This window comes from Lissotriton helveticus, chromosome 2_1 (assembly GCF_964261635.1).
Source record: "Lissotriton helveticus chromosome 2_1, aLisHel1.1, whole genome shotgun sequence".
Classification (NCBI taxonomy): Eukaryota; Metazoa; Chordata; class Amphibia; order Caudata; family Salamandridae; genus Lissotriton; species Lissotriton helveticus.
Window position 1 is genome coordinate 1,544,334,508 of NC_136059.1, and position 19,443 is coordinate 1,544,353,950.

At 43.1% G+C, this 19,443-nt stretch overlaps 1 protein-coding gene across 2 annotated transcripts in view; it reads left to right on the forward strand.

Moving 5' to 3' along the window:
• SRP72 (signal recognition particle 72) overlaps positions 1-19,443 on the forward strand; it is a 278,175-nt gene that overhangs the window by 202,221 nt on the left and 56,511 nt on the right. For both annotated transcript variants that reach the window (XM_078676511.1, XM_078676512.1), the window contains exons 12-14: positions 1,897-1,961; positions 5,833-5,928; positions 13,479-13,582. In XM_078676511.1, the coding sequence (XP_078532637.1) occupies positions 1,897-1,961; positions 5,833-5,928; positions 13,479-13,582 (265 nt within the window). The remainder of the gene's footprint in view (positions 1-1,896; positions 1,962-5,832; positions 5,929-13,478; positions 13,583-19,443) is intronic.

Here is a 19,443-nt window from a genome sequence, read left to right on the forward strand (position 1 = left end):
TCTGTCTGAGGTGGAGCGGAAGGGCGTTCCATGCTTTGGCAGCGAGGAAGGAGAAGGAGCGGCCTCCCGATCTCGTCTTTCTGGGCTGATCGTAGGGTCCTTTGGGGTGCGTGGAATTTGAGTCGGCTGTTCAGGTATGCTAATCCGGTGCCGTGGAGGGCCTTGTGTGCGTGGGTGAGCATCTTAAAGGTGATTCTCGCCTCGATGGGGAGCCAGTGGAGTGTGTGCAGGTGCTGGGAGATGTGGCAGTGTTTGGCAGGTTGAGGACCAGTCTTGCGGCGGCGTTCTGGATGTTCTGTAGCTTGCGGATGAGGTTTTTGTTTATTCCGGCGTAGAGTGCGTTGCCGTAGTCGAGTCTGCTGGTGACCAGGGCGTGAGTGACTGTCTTTCGGTGTTCGAGGGGGATCCATTTGAAGGTCTTATGAAGGAGGCGGAGGGTGTGGAAGCAGGAAGATGATACAGAGTTGATCTGGTGGTCCATTTTGAGCTCAGAGTCCAGGATGATTCCCAGGTTGCGTGCGTGGTCTGTGGGGGTTGGTGGGTTTCCAAGGGCGGTGGGCCACCAGGTATCGCTCCAGGCGTCGGGGTTTGGGCCCATGATGAGTACTTCTGTTTTGTTGGTGTTTAGTTGTAGGCAGCTGTTTTTCATCCATTTGGCGACGGCTTCCATGCCTTCTCGAAAGTTGTGTCTGGCGGTGTTGGGCTCGTTGGATAGGGAGAGGATGAGCTGGGTGTCGTCTGCGTATGACACGATGTTGAGTCGGTAGGTTCTGACGATGGGGGCAAGTGGAGCCATGTAGACGTTGAAGAGCGTCGGGCTGAGGTAGGAGCCCTGGGGGACTCCGCAGGTGGTAGGTGTGGGGTCCGAGAGGAAAGGGGGGAGTCTGACCCGCTGCGTCCTGCCGGAGAGGAAGGAGCAGATCCAGTCGAGGGCCTTGTCCTGGATTCCTGCGTCATAGAGTCTGCGTATTAGGGTGCGGTGGGAGACTGTGTCGAACGCCGCTGATAGGTCGAGGAGGATGAGGGCTACTGTTTCTCCTTTGTCCAGTAGGGTGCGGATGTAGTCTGTTGCGGCGAGGAGGGCGGTTTCCGTACTGTGGTTTTTTCTGAAGCCGGATTGGGAGGAGTCGAGGATGTTGTGTTCTTCAATGAATGTGGCGAGTTGGCTATTGATGGCTTTCTCGATGACTTTCGCTGGGAACGGGAGCAGGGAGATGGGTCTGTAGTTTTTGAGGTCGGTGGGGTCCGCTGAGGGTTTCTTTAGGAGGGGGTTCACCTCGGCGTGTTTCCAGTCGTCGGGGAACGAGGCAGTCGCCAGGGAGCGGTTGATGGTGTGGCGGAGCATGGGTGCGATGGTGTCGGCAGCTCTGTTGAAGATGTGGTGGGGGCAGGGGTCCGTGGAGGCCCCTGAGTGGATTAACTTCATTGTCTTCAGTGTGTCTTCGGTGGTGAGGGCTGTCCAGTCATCAATCGCTGGTTTCCGGGTGTCGGGGGTGGTTGGTGAGGGTTCAGTGTGTTGGTTGTCTTCGTCAAAGTTGTCGTAGATGCTCTTGATTTTGTGGTGGAAAAAGGTGCTGAGTTTGTCGCAGAGGTCTTGTGAGGGAGGGATGTCGGTATACTCGCTGGTGGGTTGGGCAAACTCCTTGATGATGATGCTGATGCATCCCTTAACACTTCGTTCGGAGTGAATGTGGCTGCCATACGAGCACAGTCGAAAATGAAAGGGTTTCAAAAATGAGATTTTGGGAGTACCTGCAATTTCTTATTTGAAAAAGATATGCATGCTGATTCGGACAAGGGTTTTATCTTCCAAATTTACGTCCTGAACTGTGAACAGCGGATCCTTATGTTTTCATCGTGCAGCTTCTGAGAATGTTATTTGTTTCTTTTTTCAAGGAAGTGTAACCAAAGCATGCATGATCCTACAGAGTATAGAAGAGCTGCAGCATAAGCCAGGCATGGTGAGTACCTCGGTCAAATGCGGATTTATATTTTCAGCGGTTGAGCTGCTTGATATTGCACCCCTTTATCATTATTATTCTGAAATGGATGAATCTGTTACTATTCAGCTGTCTCCATTTTACCCAGAAAGCTGTTGTGTTGCACCTACTGCCCAGAATTCCTGTTCAAGCCTATTCCTGCATACGGATGCTTCCTGAAGCTCCTCTTGTCGTTAATTTAAACCTGGCTCTAATGAACGCATTTCCAAATGATTTATGGAAATGTATGATGATCCATTTGGAAGATACTGGTTCCACGTGCAACATAACCTTTTCAAATTCCCTTTTTGTGTGTCCATTTCTTTTAATTGATTTTAAAACGTTTCACAGTACATTGTAAATCCCCCGTGCACAATTCAAATGCCAAGAGCTACAGATATCTAACGAGAAAACACAGCATTTTCACAAGTGTTTGTGTAGCTTCACTTGTTCCCCTAGATATGGTAGTGTTGCCCCTACAACAATTAAATATAAAGTTTATATGTTCCAGCTTTTAACATTCCACTTGCACACAGGGGTCCCCAAATAATGCACGGCTTACATAAAGAAAAAACTCTGTTTAAACTAAAAGCAAAAACAAACCACAATACAACTATACCATGGTGATATGAATTATTGGTCCAGATGGGTTGGGGGATAAGTCGGGACCGGGTTGCATTGCTTGGCCAATTAGCCTCCGGGGTCCTTCTCCCACATCTTCAGGATGTTCGGATAGCATCCCTCCAAAGACTGCCCCCATGTGATCAAGGTCATCCACGGAGCGGATCAAGGGGGGAGCCCAAGCCGTTAGTTCTGAAAGAGGTGGAGAGCTCGCAATCTTGTCTCGCATGCAAATAAGAGCAAACCCTCTGAGAGGTAATTCACCATGGGGGTCCATACATAATCGAAGCTCCTCCGCGAATTCTCCACTATGTCAGTAATCCTCTCACCGGACAAAGCCCACCACAGTTAAACATGCCACTGGGTAAGGGAGGGGGCCTCTGGCTTTTTCCAAGCTGCAACTGTTGCCATCTTGGCTGCTCCCAGACACAACCACATCATGGATTGGTCCCCCCGGGTTTGATATTTTAGCATTCGGTCTCTCACTTCCAAGAGCGTGTGCCCCGAGGTGTTTGGAATTGGGTTTCCCAAAATAATTTTAATATGGGAGAGAATTTCTTTCCAAAAAGGTTGAATCGAGGGACAATCCCACCATATTTGGAGAAAGATTCCCACCAACCCGCAGCCCCGCCAACATTTGTCTGAAGTGTTCGGGGAAAATCATGTGCAGTTTCTGGGGTTGTAGGTACCATTCATACATGATTTTGTAGTGGCTTCCATTAAAAACAAGGAACGTTTATATTTGGTAATGTCTTTGTACAGGGTGGTCCATTGTTTGTCTTACAAGGGGAAAGGGAGTAAGGTGTTCCAAAATAAGCAAAATGGGTTTCATCTTTAAAAAATGCCAAACTATGATTAAAACCATAGTTTTTTTAGTTCAGCTCTGAATAGTCCTGAAAGCTGGTAAGATGGTGACTTTATCACAGCAAACCTTTCGTTGATGCCATTTTTAGCAAGCAAAAAAGACTGTCACTTAGTACGAACCCCCCCCCCCCCCCCCCCCCCAAAGTCAACTTTAGCAAAATGTTTACTTTTTTCTAGGTACTCTCTTGGAGAATCCACACACCCAGAGTACCTGTAGAATCCGTAGGATGTTGGAAGAACATTTATGGAGCCCAAATAGCCAAAAAAGGGTTCAGCAGTGGGCGATGGGGCTTGGGGGGTGACAATAAGGGGGCAATGAAGCCCCAGCAAAAAAGAGGTTAAGAGCCTGCATAACATTGAATAATAAAAGTGTATTCTTTAAAACTGCATGGTTAACCCACTGTTTTTTTGTAAGAATGAGCACCAGAGTACTTGAAAAGAGAGCCCAAACCATATGCAACCAACTGGTAAATACTTTCTTTGAAACTTTTACCAGTTCCATTCCTCAGTTTTTGTCTTGTCAGTATTAAGAGTTTTCCTATGAAACTATGTTAATTTAGAGTGTTCTGAAGGGAGTAATTCATTTACCTTGATTTTAGAAACAAATTAAATTTTCCTCCACTGTCATACTTCGAACTCACAGAGCCTCTCACTGCCTCCATCTCATCTTGCCTCTGTCGAACAGTGCCTATTGAAAGAAGGCTCTTAAGTTGTGTAAACTAAATATGTATGCAAACAAAAGGGTTTGTGTACTTAGCTCAATGTTGCCTGATGGCAAGGTTTCCTGTCAAAAATAGTTTTAGAAGTAATATTCTCTCGCTGAAATTAGATTTTTTCAGAATGTGTTTTTTCACCATCGGATATCAGCTTTTAATATTTTTTTAATTGTTTGCCTGATTTGCCTAATTCCTTTATTTTTGCACACCTTTGGTCCTGGCAACAAAAGGGGAACAGCGGAGAACTCCTGGGATTCCAAAGTAGTGACATCACAATCACAAGAGTATAGCTGTCTGAAGCATTAACACATTTTAAAGATCCATCTGTTAAAACAAACGCATGGCTTTGCAAAGGAATTCCATTGTAGATCAGGTTTCCTGTCCATCACTTAACCCTCTCCTACTAGGGATTTGAAGTACTCATCTGGTTACACTGTAACTTTACACATTTCACAGTAAAATAAACAGAAGATATAAAATCAAAACCGACAACAGAATAAACCTCTGCTGGTGACATTCAAAGAATGGCAAGGGAAATTCTACATCCTTTGTGCTGTGGCTTATCTTTCACTACTCTTTCAGAGATGTACGCATCTTGAAGTGTGACTTAATCTTTTCCGTTGGTCCTGCTTAAAGATACCATTGGTAACACTCTTGCTGACGTTATCATTCCTGTATCCATTAGGAAAAACAATGCATCTGCATTTATTTGCAAAAAATGATAGAAAGTGTCTTTGTTTCAACCTCCAAACCCTGCTTTTCTTGTGATAATTATGATAGTCGTACTATTCACACACTGAAAGCATATCATTGACCTCTAGGTGTTAATTGAAATATTTAAATTTTTTGACAAGGAGGTACTCTACACCAGCGCTCCTGCACGGGTTTGATCCTTCTTTAAGCATGGCCTGTGTAGAAGCCCATACACGTTAACTGACTTCCTCCATCTAGCATGGCACAGTCAGGAGTTCCATATTTGTATACCGGGGCGGTCGACATGATAGCCTAAATTAGACAAACACACATTGAACATTCTCCACTTCTTTCTCTTATGAGTAGCAGTGGCTTTACTGCGGCGTCCCCTACCTAAACACCAAGACGGTTTAACGGACGCAGATTTCTATAGTGACACAGTTGATTCATTCACCTTGCTCAGTGTGCTACATCTCGTCTGCAAGGTATCATGGGCAGTTTGCAAAGTTACCCCTCTGGTTTGCATCATACTGCATGATAACAGATTGTGTACTTATGATGGTCAATTATGATGTATATGATGACTGCCTACATTAGACTAGCATATCCATGGTTTAGCACACTAAACAGTGGTACCCACGTTGGGCTAACGGCAAAACTGGTAAGTGGGAATGTTAAGAGTATAGAAGTGATTTGTTGTATGTCTGCTGATGACGTACTGTACTAGAATGACCAAGGGTGTGATCGGACTACACACGTGAATTCTACCTGGCACCCTAGATGCTGTATTTTTCTGTAAGTGATCATAATAAGTTAAGAATAACTGCCTGTGACTTTTCGCTTTACAATGGGTTTGTCCTTTGTATTGGGGTCATTCAATAGTTGGGTATGGGAAAAAAGACCTTGAAATGTAGAAATGTACACCATGGAATGATATTGTAGCAATGCTTGTTTTGTAGGTGTCAGCCCTGGTTATGATGTACAGCCATGAAGAGGACATTGACAGTGCTATTGAGGTTTTTACACAAGCCATCCAGTGGTATCATGAAAACCAGGTAAGTACATTTATTTCAGTTATTTTTCACACCCTATTTCTCCATGAAAAAATATTTTTAAATGCTATATTTACTGCCGAAAGGGCACTGCTGTAGGTATCTGTTCCCTGTTCATCAGTCTCACTTACAAGCTAAATTACATCCGGTCTTGTTTTTTATAATGTTATGCTTTTTCATCCCATCTCAACAGTAGGATGCACACCCTTTTTCTTTTTAAAAGAGCATCCTCATTAAGATTCTGTGAAAATTGTTAAATGAAAGTGTCCCTCTCTTACATTTAATGGTTACTTACATGGTCCTTGTTTCAAAATAACCAGTCTGATTTGTGTTGCACTGGGAACATTAACCATGCAGACAAGTGAGGGTTGGTCATTAGAGTGAAAATGTGTTTTCATAGAAAGAAACACTAACTGGATGCCATCTGCTGAACCTTTGTTTTATAGAGAATTGAAAGATGAGACATGGTTAAGTTTAGCACACAAGACTCATTCAATTATTATAAAAGGAGCATTTCCATTTTTGTTAAAAACCTTGTAATTCTCAGTCATAGGATTGCTTAGGACCCAAAAGAGCATATTTTCACAATATTGTTGTGTATATGAATAAACCATTAAATAATAGAAAACATTCCTGGAAAGCGGTAGCGTTCTCCAAAGGTTTTTTTTAATGCATCCAAGCAGCCAGATCTGTCATACAGTATATTCTGGGAAAACACCACTTTTCTTAGCTAAAGGAAATTTAAGCCTCTGACCTGGCTTTGTACCCAGACAGAGTGCCTCTCTGACACTTCACCGTTAAGATTTCAAAAGGCTGCCAGCGTTCCTATTAAGTTAGGTCCCTTCCTATCAAGGTAGGTGTCAATCCTTTTTTTTCTGTAAAGTTTTACCTCATCCCTTTTAATAAGTAGTGTTTCTCAGTAACCTAATGAACTTAGTAATAACTTAGTAAGGTTCACCACTTTCGGATTCTTTGCAGACTGTTTGCTAATGTGTTGCAATCCTCTTGTACGAAAAAAATTGTTGAGTGCTTCTTATTCTTCATTATATTGTCTGTTTTGATAAACCTGCATATACTTGTATCAGCAAGCATGTTTATTGATCATTGGAATTTGTCAGTGCTCTTGAAATCAAAAACTGATATCCTGTGAAACTATTGTAATAGGTCCCAGTTGGATTAAACTTGTGCCGCAAGAGGATGTATCACAAAGGACAATTAAAGCATAACCTAACAATTCACATCTGTAAATTGTTAATTTTCACTCTGTTCAAAACATTTTGTTGTGTTTTTTTTGTAATGTCTCCTCGTTAGAACAGTCAATCCTGGGTTGCTGTGGTCCTGAAGTGTAAGGGTCCAGAATTCGAATGTCTGGTGTACTCATTTGAATGGTTCTGTCCGTGCAGTACTGTGGGTCACTTATCCAGGCACTTCACAACATGCACGGTATTGGCACTGAAAAATATTGCTCACTTGACCTTTCCAGTTGAAGCTTACTTACCCTTACCTGAAATGGAGGAACAAAAGCTAGGATGTCAAGGGAAGAGTTATGTCCCTGAAGTATCTGGCAAATCTGTTAACACCAAGACTATATAATGTTGAACTACAGGGTGAAAGGCTACATTACTAACAATACTGATCAAATAAGACTGAAAATTGCCACAGGAACCATTGGAAAGCACAGATACTCACTAGAAGATCTGTTGCTTACAGTGATTTGGAAGCCAACAATTTAAAAGAAGCTCTTGACATAGGCATTGACTAACTGTTATCCTATTTTTCAGCATCCCATTGCTGTTGAGAATTCTGTGAAAAGCTGCCACTATTCATGATAAGGCACTTCTTAAAAAATTAGGAGATTGGTTTTCAGATTACCTTCCAAATCGTGATACAGAAATGGTCTTATAAGAGGGCCAATTGTCCAGTTTAGACATAGGAAACCAAGGTGTTGCTGCATTAATGATGCTAGTTGATCTATGGTTTCATTTCAAACCCTTGACCACTCTCCTTACTGAGTAGTATAAGTTATCAGATGGTAGTTTTATTTACACTTTTACGTTGTGTAATAACGGTAACAAATCAATTAGAATTCCTTCACTGCTGCAGTAATTGGACTAAACCTGGCTGTCTGCGTTATACCTCATTTCACCATAAGAGCTTCACTATTGCTGATGAACTGAATGTATCATGCCATCAACCCTTCCCATCTGGTAGGGTAGCCAGAGGGCTAATAGTCTCCTCTGGCATGTTATGCTTATGTAGTCCCTTGATTGTTTTTGTTTGTCCTCCATCTTGCAAGCCAGCTTCTCCTTGCTCAGAAGTGACCATATCTCTTGTAACCACATGTTACAAAAGCTTCCTTACCACATGTTGTAAAGCTAGTATGTTTCGTATCTGGAAGCATGAAAGAGATTATCTTCCCCTTATTTTCATGTTCGGATTAGACCGTTTTGAAGGGGCTTCCAGTTAGATCCTTGATGGGAATCTAATTACCTCTGATCTCGTAATTGTGTGTATGCCATGTAGTACGTTGCTCCAATGTTTGTAGTTGTGTGCATGATAAAAAGATCTGCGAGTATGCACGGCTCCCCCTCACCCCTTCAGCAGATTTCTGGACACTTATTGTCCATTGTATGTAGCTGGACATGTATGAATTGCCATCTATGTAGGACCTTCTATAGCATATTCTATTTGAGTTTGGTGAAGTTGTTTTGTCACTGTAAAATGTGTTCCCATTGATCGTTTACTAGACTAATTACTAATTTTTGTTCCCACTGGCCCTGATTGACGTATTTGGGTTGTTGCTTATGTGTAAGTGAAATGGCCTGGGTCTTAGCGATCTGTGTTTTCACTAGTTTATCAAATGGTTTCAAATATCGGGTTCTCTGTTTGTTCATCTGCATATGCAGGACCCAATGCCTTACTAGATGTCCAAACCTCTCTTCCTCCCCCTTGATTTGTTGAAATGTCGTGATGCGACTGTTGTGAAAAAGGTCTCTCACTGTTATTCTGCCACCACTGTCCATGCCCAGAACACTTTACTTTCCGACGCTAGAGAAAAGTCACGTGTACCAAACAGAGGGGTGAAAGGTGATGGATATGATGTCAAGGTCCTTTTAGTGCCAATTTCATCTCATATCTTAAGTGACCCAACTATGGGAGGGATGTACAGATGAGTACTGCTTGTTTGATGGCAACCATGCTACTTCCCATAGCTCGGTTAAAACGGTTTCTTTTGTGTGTCTACATGTTCCACTCTTGTAAATAGTATAAATGAGATGCCTGGAAGTATCTCCTAACATATGGAATTCTCAGTGCTGCCTCTTCCCCACACCATGGTTTTTAGATTCCCTATTGCCATACTATTCATGGATTTTTCTCATGCCCAATATAATTAACACAGTGTGTAAGATTTGAAACTTACTTCGGTTAGCAAGTTTAGAGCATGCAAACATATAGTTTCTTAATAAAAATAATAATAATAACAAGCTTATAAAGCGCTTAGTTACACTTACTAGTGTGTCCCCGCACTGCGGCACTAATCAGAATCCGGGCAGGGGAAAGAGGAAGAGAGTAAACAAGAGAACTCAAAGAGGGAAAAAGCCATGTTTTTAGCTTTTTCTGAAAAACTGTCTCCACAGGCACCAGCCAGAGCCCCGGGGGGGAATTTATTCCACTGTTTGGCAGCTAGGAAACTAAAGGAGCGGCCACCCATCCTTGCTCTCCTAATGGTCGGAATGCTAACCTGCCCTGTCCCGCTAGATCTCAGATAGCGTGTCTGAGAGTATGGGGTAAGAAAATCATGCAGATACGTGGGTCCTTTTCTCTGTAAAATGCGATGGCTCACACACATCTTTGAAAAGAATACGTTCCCTTACCTGGAGCCAGTGAAGGGAAACTAGGGCCCTGTTGGAAGAGGATCTCCTGGGTAACCTTAAAATGAGACTAGCCGCAGCGTTCTGAATGCGTTGAAGTCTCTGCACACATTTGGAATAAGCTCCCAAATAAAGGGCGTTCCCATAATCCAAGCGTGACATCACCAGAGTGTGGACCATAGTTTTTCTGGCTGAGATTGGCAGTACATCCGGGGTCTTCCGGAGGCTTCGCAGAACCCCAAAACATTTAGCCGCCACTCGCCTAGTGTGGTTATCAAAGGAAAGCTTAGAATCCAACCACACCCCTAAATTCTTTACCTGATCACAAGGGGATGGGGAAGGTCCCAGTGTCTGAGGCCACTATGCTGATGACCAGATCGTGGGAGCTTTACCTATCACAAGAACTTCAGTTTTTTACCATTAAGCTTAAGGCAGTTGAGTTGTTAGCCATCCAGGACGCCAGTTCTTGTAGACAGGTTGAAAAATTGATGGCAGCCTTCTCACTACACTACAGTATACAGTGTAATAGAATTTTACAGAGGCAGTCTTTTCTTTTTATAGTAGTTACATTGCACATGTCACAGACAGATTATATGTATTTCATTCTGTGCAAGTTATAACGCCGAGGATCATGATCTCAAATAATATCATTGGAAGTATAAACAGAAAAGGCTCAATATAGGAATCGTCAAACACAAAGCCATGTACGTTTTAAGTGAACAGCAAGAACCTGTGCAATCACATCTCCCCACCCGCTGCCTTCTCATGATCTTGTGTTAGGGACACAACCAATTGTGTGTCATCAGCATAAGACACAACACTGACCCCACATTTTTCAATAATCTCTGCCAAAGGGGTAATATAGAGATTAAAGAGGGTGGGGCTGAGGGTAGAGCCCTGTGGGACCCCTTTGTTCAGCTTGATACTTTTAGAATAGTAGGGTTCCTGAGACACCTGGAAACTACGCTCTTATAAAAAGGACTCCAGCCATTCCATGGGTCGGTCCGCCAAACCTCCTTTCCTAAGGCGCTGAAGTAAGGTTGGATGAGCCACAGTGTCGAATGCGGCACTGAGGTCAAGTAGGACTAAGGCAACCATTTGTGGCTAACTATACAAGGACTTTGGATCCAGATAGCATAAATGAGGGAGCCATAGATGGGGAGGTAGTTAGAGTAGCCTTTGACATCGGGTGGAGGTGTCTCATAATTACTGTGAGTTGCATTAAGAAGCAGGTAACAGAGTTTATTGGACATTAGATTTTAATGAATGTATTTGTTTCTCGGCATGTTTCTTGGAAAGAGTTACTTCAGTATATCAAAGCTACCCATGGCTGAAGGGAAGTTTTGCATGATTGGTTGCCTTGTTATTCTCACGATAAATGTTCATCTAATCGATTAGGGTGAAAAAATACGACGATAAAACTGTGGGGCCCTGATTTAAACACTCTAGCCCATAAAGCCTCAGATTCCGTTTACCCTCCTGTTGGATGGCCGAAACACAGTGGCTCTTAGACTGGAAGTCAGTTGAGTAAGTGGCGATCTTTTGGAACGTGCATATGAACTGCTTTGTGCAAAATCAGTTTGCTAGGCTTCAGAGGAGTGATAAAATGGCCCCACCTAGGATTCCATGTTGGGAAGCAAGATGGAACATGGTAAAGGTCTTCTGCAACCAAGAGAGTTCAACCTTGGAAAGAGAGTAGGGCAAGCAGAAGTCTAATATAAAGTTTAGATGAATTTGTAGTAATTTGCATTAGTCCAGTCTGTCTATATAATTACAACCGTGCCCCTAGACCTGCCTGACAATAGTCATTCCTAGTGAACTGTCTCATTTAGTGAAGAACATTCAGAGTAATAGTCAAGCTTTGTTTTTTAGGTCTCGCCTAGCGACGCAGCGCATGCATTGCTCGCTTGGCGAGATCTACTGTCGTTGATTTCTCTGCCGAAGGGGGACAGGAGATGTGCACTCCGTACGTTTGGACATCCCCTGTTCCCGCGAAGGGCTGGCGTTTCAACACAGCACATGGCACGCTTTCACTTTCCCTCCCTCGGCGTTTCCTCAGTGAGTTAGCTCAGTGAGTTAATGAGTCTTCTGGAGAACGGGTGGTCCGAGACCAGCTGACAAAGGCAATCCATGCAATTGACGCTACAAATATTTTTATTCCATTTGTATGTGTTATTTACTCAAATATGTCGCTCTGCTTAGCTTGGAGCCCACCTAATCATATACTTACATGGGCTCAACATTTGATCTTTCCCAGATCAGTTTACCCAGTGCCATCAAGATAGTTGGGCCATCCATTATGTACAGCACCTCAAAGCAGGGAGGCTGAGCCCCGCTCATATGATACTAATACTGATTAGTATCATAACCCAATCACCAACACCTCTGTGTCACACTATTTCTTGCCATGACTTACTTGAACTCCTTTTGTTTTCCTAAATGTGTTGGTGATTGGGTTATGATACTAATCAGTTGGAGTTGGTTACGAGCGAGATATGTAAATCAACTATATGAGAGTGATTTGGTCTCATTATTTATTTTCTTTTACAGACATACCCCTGAAGAAGAGACCAGTGTCTCGAAATGCATTGGGTGTAACATTTAAATGTATATGTTTGAACTCATGAAAAAGTATTGTAATGTATAATTATTGTTGAATGGATTTCTATGTATACGTTCTTGATGAATCTTGATACAAAGAACAAGATAAACTTCTTTTGAATAAGCAAATGAGAAAATGTATTTAATTTGTGAATTGTAAAAATACAAATAGTTGGTGCATGTTGTTGTCCTAGTCGCCCTTGTGGGGCTGGGCCTCTTACACGCACTATTCAGAGTGAGCAGGGTTCGGAAATGTTGGCAGACTTTATTTGTAGGGCTGTCATAGAGAATCATTTTCTACGCATAAGGAAAAATGTATGCAGATTTTTGCAATTCGGGTTTGCCTTTTGTGTCATTTTTTTGCAAACCTCCTGATACTCCTGCGAATGTGACGCAGCCTAAAAGTTCACAACCTCGACAAAGTTACAAGGCCCTCACAAAACTTTGCGAAAAAAGTGAACTTCGCAAACCAGCGCTCACTCCTCTCGGCCTGGGTTTGTTGAAGAAACCCCCATGAAAGATTCGCCTTCCCTGTGGGAAACCCGCAGGCCTAAGATACTCTTGAGTCCAAAAGTGCCAGGAAGTCCAGTAATTGGCATTGGGCCCTATATAAAAACTTGAACAGCGTGGGGCCCTTGTTCAGAGCAACATTTTCAATTTTATGACACACTTTTGTACTTCTTCAAGCCCAAAGACACTAAACAATATTGAATTTTGTTAAAGGTTGAGCTAGGGAAACAGGATGAAGTTAAAGAGCAAAACAACACATAAACAAAAGGCATTGTCATTTACAATGCCAATAGCTCTAACTCTCGTAAAGGCGAGACCTATTGCATTGCAAATGCTAGTTTCAAATTGGAATGTAAAGCAAGCTACTGTATGAGTCTGGGCATTTGGAATAAAGAACATAGTGCTAAAGTTAGACCAGAGCAATGAAGGCTAACAGTAAGCAATGTAAGCATCGCAGAACTGTGGTTTACTGTCTAAAGTAGTAAACATGTTTTCTCTTTTTTTGTGAATATAAACAACACAGTGGTTACTGCCTTCTCATTTCCTTAACATCGTTTATCTCCTTTTTAGCCCAACTCACCAATTCACTTGTCCTTAATTCGCGAAGCTGCAAATTTCAAATTAAAGCATGGAAGAAAGAAAGAAGCAATAAGTGATCTCGAACAACTATGGAAGTAAGTTCTTGAAGTGGAGAGTAATTTTGGTGGGGTTAAGGAGGAGCAAAGTGGAATGGTTCATAAGATTTGTTTTTTGAGTATGTTTATGAGGGAAAATCGGAAATCTCACTACAACGATCCTGTAGAGAAAGTGGTGTGTTTTTAATTCCGTGAAAGATATACAGGCACATGCATCAATGTTGGCTTTTGCGATTTCTTAATTGCGATTTTTAAGGAATCGCAATTAGGAATCGCAAAAGCCTATGCATGTAGAAATCCCTTAAAAAATTGCGATTTCTAAACATTCCTTAATTGCGAGTCGCAATTAAGGAATAACTCCCCATTCATTCCTAGGGGCCTAGAGGCCCATAGGAATGAATAGGAAGACATTCTCAATTTGCGATTCTCAATTAGAGAATCACAAATTGAAAATGCAATTTCAAGGGTGCCAGGGTGTGAAAAGGACACCCCTTTGCACCCCTGAAATCTGTATATGAGTACATCTTGCAAACACACATGCCCCAAGGGCATGTGTGGGTGCAAAATGGAACTTTGAAAAATGCACTTTAGTGCATTTTTGCAAAGTTTTAGTAAATTGCCATGAAGTTCAACTTCATGGTAATTTGCGCCCCCTATTAGCAAAACCGCTAATTATTTTACTTTAATGCATTGCATTTAAGGAATCTCAATTTGCGATTCCTTAAATGCAATTGCAATTTGAGAACTTGTAATTAATTGTGAATTCTCAAATTGCGTGGGCCTTGACCCTTGATGCACCGTAAAAGCTAATTTTGTGATCACAAACTGCCGTTTTTTGCGAATCACACCGTTTGCGATCGCAAAAAGCTTTGATGCATGTGCCTGATAGATGCTGATTTGATGTTAACCGATTAATTCAGTTGCAAACTTGGGATTGGAATTAATTTACAGAGTTTACTGCACCTAGTAATTATGATTGCAGTACACCTTCCACCCCTGCAATTTTCCACAGTTCTAGAAAGCATCAAAACCCTCACATTATACACCAGTTTTAGGATCAAACTCTTAACCCCTTCCATGCTGGGCCGATTCCGCTCCCGTCCTGAAGATTTCAGCGCGGGTGCGGTCAAGACGGCCCCCAGCCGTCATCAGCACACGAGCACTGTAGTGCATGACGGCTGGGGACCGTCATCAGCATGCAAGGGGTTAATGGGCTAGATTCATTTCACCCAGTAAAAAACAAATGCTATATTGGATTTTACCGGGTGTTATAAATAGTGCAGATCCCTCTGGGGCACTTGGATTAGGGCTAGAGTCTGGTAGTCCTGCCATTCATTACAAGAAGTGAAGTAACTGGTATTAAATATAGCTCACAAGGAAATACAAATGTGTTTTATATACCGAGTGGTAGATTCATTTTGGTACAGCCCTGCATACCATGAGATCAAGTAAATGTAAGCCAATGAATTAATTCCTCTAAAGCAAAGGGAGATGACTGTTCTGAAAATAGCGTTATTTGTGTAAGAACCAAAGCTGAAACCCACAAATGTTCACGCCATAATCTGCACCTTATTAATACAAATATAGTTTTGCAAGTATTTATACCATCTTTACATTTGATTGGACCTGTGGAAATGGGTCATCATAGCCAGTTGTAGTCAATTGAAGCCACCACCCCTAATAATTATGAGATGAAACTGTTTGTGTGGGACCGTGACGGAATAGGGATATCCTGGTTTTACTGACTGATGGAACACCTACTTGACTTTAATTATTAATTTTTGCATAAATAAGATAGATGCCTTTGAGACACATTTGTGAGGGTACTAGTGAAGAGGGACATATTTGCCTTTTACGTATTACGGTAAAATCTGAAAACCAGTAGTGATTAGTGGACACAGAACTCTAACACAGCTTTCCTCTGCCCGTTCCAAAAATGTGCCCAAAACACTGACAATAGGAGCTACATACAGAGATATTTGGTTCTGCTGTTCTTTGTTCCTGATTTCAAAAGTGGCCCAAATATTTTTTAATTCATGCAAATTTCCAGATAAATGTAAAGCATGCCGTACATAATAGAAATACAGCCAGTAAAATTCTAAATATACGGTCATTATTATTGCTTAATAGTACTCTTAGATGTTGGAGATTAGGATCTGCTTACTATGGTTATCCCCACTTTTTGCTGATGTTTAACTGTTTTATGACTTTAGTCTGGTTGGGGTCCTGCTATTCAGGACCCCAGCCTAGCTGCTTCCTCTCTAAATTGATTACATGTACTTTAGGTACACTCCAGATTGGTTACTGGGTTACCTTTGTGAGTCCCTAGTATATGGTACCTTAGGCACCAAGGGCATAGGTAACCCAGAGGCCTACCAGGGGCTGAAGCATGTATTATGCCACTCCTGGGAAGCCTTCCAAAATGGCACCACAGGTCTGCTACTGCAGCCTGGGTAAGGTGGTGCATGCTCCCCGTACTAAGATATAGGTTACCTATATCAACCTTTAAATCACTGACACTTATAAACCTATAAGTCACTCCTGTGGCAGACCTTATCAATCCTGAAGGCAGAGTGCTTTGTTTTGTGCGAGAGGGTGCCCATGCATGAGCAGGACCCCTCTGCAGCTTTTGGAATCTATTCTGTTCTGTGATGCAGCCAGACCATGTACTCTTAAGTGCATTATAACCTTGCTGTAAATGCTAACTTTGGAATGGTCGCATGGAAACATGTCGTGTTTGGTGTCAGACACTTTGGAATCCTATCCCCCGCCAGTCCTGGCCGGGGTGGGGGGGGGGGTAGAATTTCACTCTGTATGGGTGGAAGACATGTACACACTTACCTGACCGGTAATAGTTTAAAAGAGCCCCAGCATCACATAATGGTTGCTGCAGCCACAGACACAAGTCTGACCTCCTGCTGCTGGACAAAACTCCGGCATTGGAGGCCTGGACAATAGGTTTCCTGTAACAGGGAGGTGTAACCACCTCCCAGATAGGCTTTAGTGTATTGGGGCTGGGTGGGTGCATTCATAGAATGTTTTTCAGACAGTGCTGGGGGCACACTTGGTGTCCCTGTGCATACCCCAGTTCAAACCGGTTGCAGGGGCACTCAGCCCCTGCTCTGGCTTGAAACTGGACAAAGGGAAAGGGGTGTAACCACCCCCACCCTGAGTCCTCCCATAAGTAGGACCATAGAGTAAGTCCAACCCCTAAACTTAGTATAAGTATAGGAACCCAGTGCTTAGGACTTTAGATTATACCTGGACGAAACTCTGCAACATATATCCTGGAACTTCGACATTCTATTTCGACTAGAAGATTGAAGAATCTCCCTTGGGGTCAAGGAGTGACTCCCCTTTTCAAACAGGCACCAAAGAAGTGTCTTGCATTTCCAAGGCTCCCGCCGGATCCGGCCGGCATTACGTCACAGGACATGGACTTCCAGACTTCTCAGAGGCCGACACGAGATCACAGCAAAGCTGAGACCTGCAGCCCTCACGAGAGACGTGGGACCGGAACTCCTGGACACCGTGCACATTTGCAAGTGCATCGACTTCCCGAGCTTTCCCGAAGTTGTGCATTGGGCTACTTGTAGTCCAAGCCCTGAGCACCATTTGCACCAAAGATTGTAGGCTACACTTCAAGAGTGTTCTCTGAGCCCTCTTCTAGCATTTCTGCTCGAGGCCCCTTCGTGATCCCTGGTCTGTCGACTTGTGGGTCCCCTCGAAGGTAACTCCTTTTGTTTCTTGGGCTTACCTGGTTGCTCCAAACGTGCCCTGACTCCCCTCCAAAGGGTGAGTCCCTCAGACCTTGCTGGTCTGCTCCGATGCCAATCTCTGCTTTCTGCGTGGGTTGCATCCAGGATACCAACGCCACAGCACTTGACATCCTTTGTGGGACAGCTCGAATCCAGCTCCTGGTTGTCATCGACGCCCCCTGGTCCTCAGGACTGAAGAGTCAAGCTTCACCTTTTGCACCTGAAATCACCCGACATCGGTGGGCATCTGCTCATCGCCTTCCTGGTCACTGGCTAGTGACCCAGGCTCTGTCCCCTCTGCTTTCAGGCTCTTCAGATCTCCGATCCACCCTTGGATCCATCTGGACACTTTCCACTTGGTCGCCTGCAGCTCTTTTCCACAGCTCGCCATTGAAAACGACGACGAAACCCAACACGAAAAGACACCTACACATCCGGCTTCCCTGGGTGAGGTTACTCGAGTACTCTGGTGCTACCGTGGGTATTGACTCTTGAACTGCCTAGTTCTAAAGGGGGTTGCTCCAAGTCCACTTCTAAGTGTCCCTAATCTTTAGAATCCTAATCTCAACTTTCTCCGTAGAAGTCAATGGTGATTCGCGGCTGTGTTTAGACACTGCACGCGTCCCAGTGGGTCTCCTGTGTCACTACCTTGGGTGGTTCCTGGTTGCCCCAGTGGTTCTACAGGCCCTATGCCTTGTCTCTATGTCTATCGTGGTTCTTATACCACTTTCTTAGTATATGGTTTGTGATGCCCCTAGGGCTAATCATATATTGTGCTAATTTACAGTGTGCTAAATAAGTTTACTGAATGTACTTTTTCTTCTAGCCTCATAAAGAGACTAGAGGGATGTGTTTAGAATAAATCCATATATTTTATATATATACCTGGTGTGATTCGCCTTTCATTTGGTCATTCACGAGGTTATAGACGGGTAAAACAAGCTGCTTTACATTCCTTCAAGACTTAGCCTGAAGGCTGCTTTCCACAGCTACCACTAGAGGATAGCTTTCTATATAGGTTGTCTTTAAACCTACCATCAATAAGGGTCGTTTGGACTGGTGCAAGGTGCCCACTAGAATAGTGGACAGCATATGCAAGGCCAACTTCTCACATTAGATATGCTAAGTTTTTACCTTCCGCAAAATCTTCACTTCGAGCTTTCAAAAGTACGGAGTGAAATACTCCTACATCAACACTTTATTGGTAGGCCTGGTTAGGATGCCTCCAATTTTACAAAAAAGTTATCAAATGTAATTTCTCTCTCTGGAAAAAAAACAAGGTTAAGAAGATGTTATAGTTGGCAATTGTAATATCTTACTTTATATTTACAAAGAAAAAAATCTTAAAATTTCACTGAAAAAACAAAGCTTAAAGGGACTTTATAGTTTGGTGAAAATGTCAGTTAAAACCTACCATTTTAAACTAACACCACCACTAAAATTCATCAGATATAGTTATCTCAAGTAACTATAATTTGTGACCTATAATAACTGTAAGTTAATGCATCTTTTTGTATTGTCACCCCCTAGGTTTTCAACTGATGCTGCTAGTTTTCAGACGTTGAGAGTGCACTGAGGCCTTTTAACCTGACTTCGGTGCCCTGGCCCTAAAGTGTATGTACAATTATCTGTACCCAACTGGAAATGGCTAACTTACCCGTAAGTCCCTAGTAAATGGTTCCGTGGTACCCAGTGCATGTAAGTTAGAGGAGTACCCCAGGGCTTGCGGCATTGATTGTGCCCCTCTGGAGGTCCCCCAAGTAATAGAAGACCCCATTCTGCAACTGCACACTGGTTGAGCACTCGTGCACTGCTAGGTCGACTTTGCCGTTGAAAGCGATTGCAAAGCCACCATTTCCTCAAGACATATGTGAATGTCACCCCTCTGGCAGGCCTACCAAGCCCTAATGGCAGGGTACAACATATGACACAGGTGGGATATGTACTTTGCATGCCCTGATTGTGAAAGCAGCAGTTTTGCATGTTTTACTATGGGAAGGCTTAGTTGCCCAATTTGCGAGAGCAGGGTTACACGATGACCTCTTAAGCCTGGCTTGTATCTCAAGTCGAAATTAATGTAACTTATTGCAGTTTGCAGCTTTATCAAAGCTGCTTCTTTGTTTTCTTTAACACTCCTGTGCC